The following is a 2,754-nucleotide window of genomic DNA, read 5'->3' on the forward strand; positions in this document are numbered from 1 at the left end:
GGGCCCAGACCCTCAGCCTTGGGGGGCAGGGGGGTCCTCTGCCTGTCCGTCACATTGACATTTCTTTCATTTGCTCCATCTTTCCTTCCTCATAACTCCCATGAGAACAATGGCCATTCACTCTGTAGCTCAAACACCGGCAACTCTCCCCAGAGGGCTCAGCCCCTGGCATTTCTCCCTTGTCCTTCTCCCCTTCTGCACTGCGCACTGCAGCCAGCGAGACCTCGCCCCTCCCTGAGTTCCCCATCTTTCTTCGCATCTTCTCACCATCCCAACGCTGTTCCCTCTAGCCGCACGGCACTTCCTCTCTGAATGTCAGTGCCCTCCTGGCCATCCAAGGCCTGTGTGATGTTCGGGACTTTCCTGATGGTCCAGTGGCTAAGACTGCACGTTCCCAAAGCAGGGGGCCTGAGTTCAATCCCTGGTCAGGGACTAGATGCCACATGCTGCAACTAAGAGTTCGCAGGCTGCAACCACAGATCCTGTGGGCCGCAACTAAGACCCAGCGCAGTACCCCGCCCAAAAAACAAACAAAATAGTCCGCGGTAGAAGCCCCTCTCACCTCCTCTGGGCCTGTACCCTCCTGGCACAGATCACAGGCATCTGGAGGTCTGTGTGTCTGCCTTCTCCCTGCCCTCTTGTTGGGGAATCCTGGGGCCAGGACTGGGTTCCAACTTCTCAGGATCCCCCATCCTTGAATGGGGAGGGCCTAGGCTAGAGTGGGCACTGGTGATGACTGACAAATTGAATCTGCTTCCTCTGGATCACAGTTGCGCTCAGTCGCTCAGTCCTTTCCGACTCTTTGTGACCCCACTGGGGTGTGTCCCCCAGGCTTCTCTCTCCATGGGGATTCTCCAGGCAAGAATACTGGAGCGGGTTGCTATGCCCTCCTCCAGGGGATCTTCCCAACCCAGGGATTGAACCCAGGTCTCCCGCGTTGCAAGTGGATTCTTTACTGACTGAGCCACCAGGGAAACCCAGATTAGTAGAACATATACAGCAGAAGGGCTTTGGGGGAACTTCACCTCCTGCATTCATATCCAGACAGGGAAGCTGCAGCCCAGAGAGGGGCAGGGACCCACCAAGGTCACACAGCAAGTTGGAGCCGGACTCTTTGGCTTTCCCCTGTCCTTGTCTGACATTGACCCCACATGCCAAAGTTCCCCCTTGAGAAGACAGGGATACATTCTTATTGTCTTCTTCTTCCTCCAACCAACTGCAGCCCCCTACTCATGCCCTCATTCTTCGGCTGAGCCCCTCTGGGCCACACAGGGGAGTACGCATGTCCCACTCCAGGGCTTATCCCATTTAGCGATCATCCAGACCCTTTCTTTCGTTTCCTAGATGAAGAGACTGAGGCTCAGAGAGTGAAGCAGCCTACTCAGGGTCACACAGCAGAGTCAAGTCCAGAACTTGGCCATGGGCTCAGTGGACAGAGACCCAACCTCCAACTTACCTGGTTCCCACGTTTTCTTGGGTGGTCCCCAGGCTTGCATCCAGCAGGCTCTCCTGCGGGGCTGCTCTGCTGTCCGGCATGCTGGGGTTCTAGGGGGGACAGCTGGGTCCAGCTCCAGAACTGTGTGGCACCAGCCTCGGGCATCTGCCAGAGAGAGCGGTCTCCCTCAGCCTGGGAGGTTGGCCTTGACGGGGCAGGGGGGCGGGCCTGGGGCCGGGGGAGGCGGCGACTGGAGTGGCCCAAAGAGACCTATTTCCTCTCCATTTTTAGAAACTCAAAACACTCCTCAACGGTGAAATTGCTCAAGATTAAAACTTTCCTTTTCTTTGTGGTTTTGTTTTCACTCAAGATGAGAAGAATTTCAATGAAGCCAGTGTTCTTTTTCATGCAAATCTGCTCTGGTTCTCCCAGGAAGTCTGGCCAATGGGCTCAGGGCTTCTGGGTCCCCAGAAAACCTCACTGGCTTTAGAGGCCATGTCAGAGCACAAGGGGTTCTCAGCACCAGTCTGGATTCAGATCTTGCAGTAGCTCACCCTGCAAACCTGCCTCACTGTTGACACAGCACCCAGGAAGGGGTTTTATCCTCTCAACCCACCTCCCCCAGGTTCTGCGCTGAAGGCTGGAGCTCTGAGCAGGACCCGTGGTTCCTGCCCTCAAGGAACCCCAGTCTGAAGGAAGGAGAGAGACCTTGCCAACACTGAGGACTACGGTATAGTTGACAGAAGCATTTGCACTGAAGCAGATGTCATAAGGGACCCAGGAGCATGACTACCAGGGCCTCCTAGTAGAAGTATGGATCTGCTCCTTCAGTTAAAGGAAAGCAGGGTGTTGATGGTGGGTTTGCAGGCATCTGTAAACAGATGTGGGAAATTCACGTAAGGCAGGGCAAACTGAGGGCTTTCTTGGAATACCAGGAATCTCCTCCCTTGGGCAGTTCTCGCCAGAACAAAGTACTGTGAACTGGGTGGCTTAAAAGAGAAATGTATTCTCTTACAGTTCTGGAGGCCAGAAGTCTGAAATCAAGGTCTTGGCAAGGCCTTGCTCTAAAGGCTCCAGGAAAGAATCTTTCTTTTTCTCTTCCGGCTTCTGGTGGCTCCCAGCAATCCTTGAAGTTCCTTGGGTCATAGCATCTGTCCAATCTTTGCCTGAGTCTTCACATGACTGTCTTCCCCCTCTGTGTCTTTGCCCTTATATCCCCTTAAGGACGATAGTCATCAGACTAGGACCCATCTTCATCCAATATGACATCATCTTAAAAAATTATATCTCTAAAGACCTTATTTTCAAATAAGGTCACA

General features: G+C 53.7%; 1 protein-coding gene across 1 annotated transcript in view; it reads right to left on the reverse strand.

The window, feature by feature from the left end:
* Positions 1 to 1,599, reverse strand: part of ACSBG1 (acyl-CoA synthetase bubblegum family member 1) — a 59,497-nt gene extending 57,898 nt beyond the window's left edge. Inside the window, exon 1 of the mRNA XM_010843276.1 lies at positions 1,457 to 1,599. Within this exon, the coding sequence (XP_010841578.1) occupies positions 1,457 to 1,536 (80 nt within the window). The 5' untranslated portion in view covers positions 1,537 to 1,599. The remainder of the gene's footprint in view (positions 1 to 1,456) is intronic.
* Positions 1,600 to 2,754: the final 1,155 nt, after the last annotated feature.

The sequence above is a fragment of the Bison bison genome, unplaced genomic scaffold, assembly GCF_000754665.1.
Source record: "Bison bison bison isolate TAMUID 2011002044 unplaced genomic scaffold, Bison_UMD1.0 scf7180017864181, whole genome shotgun sequence".
NCBI classification, from domain to species: Eukaryota; Metazoa; Chordata; class Mammalia; order Artiodactyla; family Bovidae; genus Bison; species Bison bison.